This window comes from Ovis aries, chromosome X (assembly GCF_016772045.2).
Source record: "Ovis aries strain OAR_USU_Benz2616 breed Rambouillet chromosome X, ARS-UI_Ramb_v3.0, whole genome shotgun sequence".
NCBI classification, from domain to species: Eukaryota; Metazoa; Chordata; class Mammalia; order Artiodactyla; family Bovidae; genus Ovis; species Ovis aries.
The window spans coordinates 35,042,196-35,044,871 of NC_056080.1; the positions used below are offsets into that span (position 1 = coordinate 35,042,196).

The 2,676-nt window shown below is 41.6% G+C and overlaps 1 protein-coding gene across 1 annotated transcript; it reads left to right on the forward strand.

Annotated features, from left to right (window-relative positions):
• Positions 1-470: 470 nt before the first annotated feature.
• On the forward strand, positions 471-1,538 carry LOC101121400 (melanoma-associated antigen B16-like). The gene has a single exon (XM_012107757.3). The coding sequence runs from the start codon at positions 471-473 to the stop codon at positions 1,536-1,538; it is 1,068 nt and encodes a 355-aa protein (XP_011963147.2).
• Positions 1,539-2,676: the final 1,138 nt, after the last annotated feature.

Consider the following 2,676-nt stretch of genomic DNA (forward strand, 5'->3'; position numbering starts at 1 on the left):
GTGGAGGACACTGAAACCATACTGATAATGTGCACAGAATCTAGCTCTGATATCTACTCTGGGAAAACCCAGGTTGGGTTTCTCAAGGAGGTAACACCACACTTGCCTCTCAATTGTCTTAGGGGATGTGATTTTGGTCTTAAAGGGACAGCCTTATGTTAGTATAGAGGAGGTGACCAAAGCCTTGTCCAATGACAAAGTGTGACCTGAGGAAGGACTAATAGAACCACACTCTTCCAAACAGAAGTGGCTCTACAGAGCCCACTCACAATTTCCTATTGTGTGTGATCCCTGAGAATTATCCACTCGAGTTGGCTGACTGTACCCTGAGGAATATTCACACTTCCTCCTTCATGTTTTTGGAGACTTATTCACCACCAGGTCAAGAGACCCATGAAGCCATTTAGCACTGTTGTTAGAAGTCCACTGGAGGCAGCTTTTATCTGAGCCAGCACAGTGGAGCTTACCAGATGAGGCCACTCACATCTGCTTTCTTTTGGTTAGGTGGTGCTTCCCCTTTGTTCTCCTTCTTGACAATACTCTTGTCTGTTACCAGCAAGAGTCATCATGCCTCAGCATCCAGAGAGTCACAATGCTCCCATGATCAATGCCTTCGGACCTGCATCCAGTCTCAGTCCCTGGAAGTTGCACAGGTCTCCAACGCACTGGAGGAGACCCATCTCCCCTCCCATCTTCTAATGCCTGGCCATTTGAAGGAGTATCCCGGTGCTGGTATTCCCAGTACTCCTGAAGGTTGTCAGAGTTTCTGTGCATCTTCCACTGCCATTACAGCCACCTCATCCATCAAATCAGAAGAGGGCTACATGATCCAGGAAGAAGAGAGTAGTCCAGGCACTTCACTGGCTCTGCTAGACCCCAGGAGTGTGCCTATATATGTTCTAGATGAGGAAGTGAATTTGCTGGTGAATTTACTGGTGAATTTCCTGCTGCTTAAGTATCAAATGAAAGAGTCGATAACAAAGGCAGATACGTTGAAGATTATCATCAACAAGTGTGAAGTCCACTTCCCTGAGATCTTTCTGAGAGCCTCTGAACGCATGATGATGCTCTTTGGCCTTGATCTGATGGAAGTGGATCGTACCAATCACTGCTATCGCCTCCTCATTAAATTGGGCCTCATCTATGATGAGATAAAGCACAGTGAAGGGAACCTGCCCAAGACCAACATCCTGATACTTATCCTGAATGTGATCTTCATGAAGGGCAACTGTGCCACAGAGGACAAAGCCTGGGAAGTTCTTAATGTGACTGGAATATATTCTGGGATGAATCACTGCATCTTTGGGGAGCCCAGGAAGCTCATCACTGAAGATCTTGTGAAGGAAAAATATCTGGAATACTGGCAGGTGTTCAACACTGATCCTGCAGGATTTGAGTTCCTGTTGATCCTCAGAGCTCATGCTGAAACCACCAAGATTAAGGTCCTGGAGTTTCTGGCCAAAGTTAATGGGACTGACCCAAGTTCTTTCACATCTCAATATGAGGATGCTCTGCAAGATGAAGAAGAGAGAGCCTGAGTCAGAAGTTGCCACTACAAATTCTAGTGCCAAGGCTAGCAGCTTCTCCAACAGCTAAATGAGTCAGGGATAGTTTCTTCATGCATTGTTGAAAAAGGCAGTTAGTGTTTGTAGAATTTATCTCTGAGGTGGGGCTGAAAGGAAGACAGTATTTGTGCCTATGTCTTCCTATTTTGTATGTTTAATTTTTAACTTTTTATTTAGTTATTTTGGTCTCATTAGTTATCTATTTTTGATGTATGTACTATTCAAATATTGTTTATTTTGTTTATTTTTTAAATGAATGTTTACTATTTCTTTGGCCACATTGCATAGCATGAGGGATCTTCTTTCTCTTACTAGAAATTGAACTCATGCCCTTGTGATGGAAGCATGGAGTCTTAACCACCAGGCTACCAGGAAAGTCCCTGTTGTTTCTTTCAATATAGATTTAATTGCCTTCAAAATCTTCAAGTTTTTGAATGATACTGGTCACACGTTTAATGTTATAATGAGGTTTAAAGTAAGAGTTTTGTTGTTTCATAGAACAAATTGTGAAACCGTCTTACTTTGTCACCTGTAATAAGAATATGGCATTGCTATACACACTCTCTTAGAAATGTGATGGATCAGTATTAAGATAGTTTGGATCAATAAGGAAAGAGAAGAAAGTCTAAAGATATTAAGGCATTCTTATCCCTTTTAGTTCTTGTTTTGTAAAAGTAAATGAAATGTACATGAATTTTCTAGTTCTTTCAACAGTGTGTAAGAAATAAATGTTAATAAATTGAATCTCACACTCACTGAACCATTTATTCCCCCAGCCTTCAGTGACTACCTACTCTTCGTAAAGCTTAGCTTTAATACTGGGAATGTGAAGTACTCAGGACCTGCCCATGGAGTTTAACATATAAAAACAGTAATCCTTTAAGGACAGTGGTGGAATCTTATATTCTAAACAATTAGTAAAATGAAGGAGTCAGTGGGTAGAGGTGGGCAATCCTATGAGATTGTCAAAGTGTTATTGCAATTAGATGTGGCAACTTGGGACGTTGGGAAACTTCAGGTCCTTTAGTAGGAGTTAATTTTACATGAAACTAGATGATGGGCTACCCAAAAGTCACCGGGTTAATAATTGGCCATCACCTGGGAGAGCCAG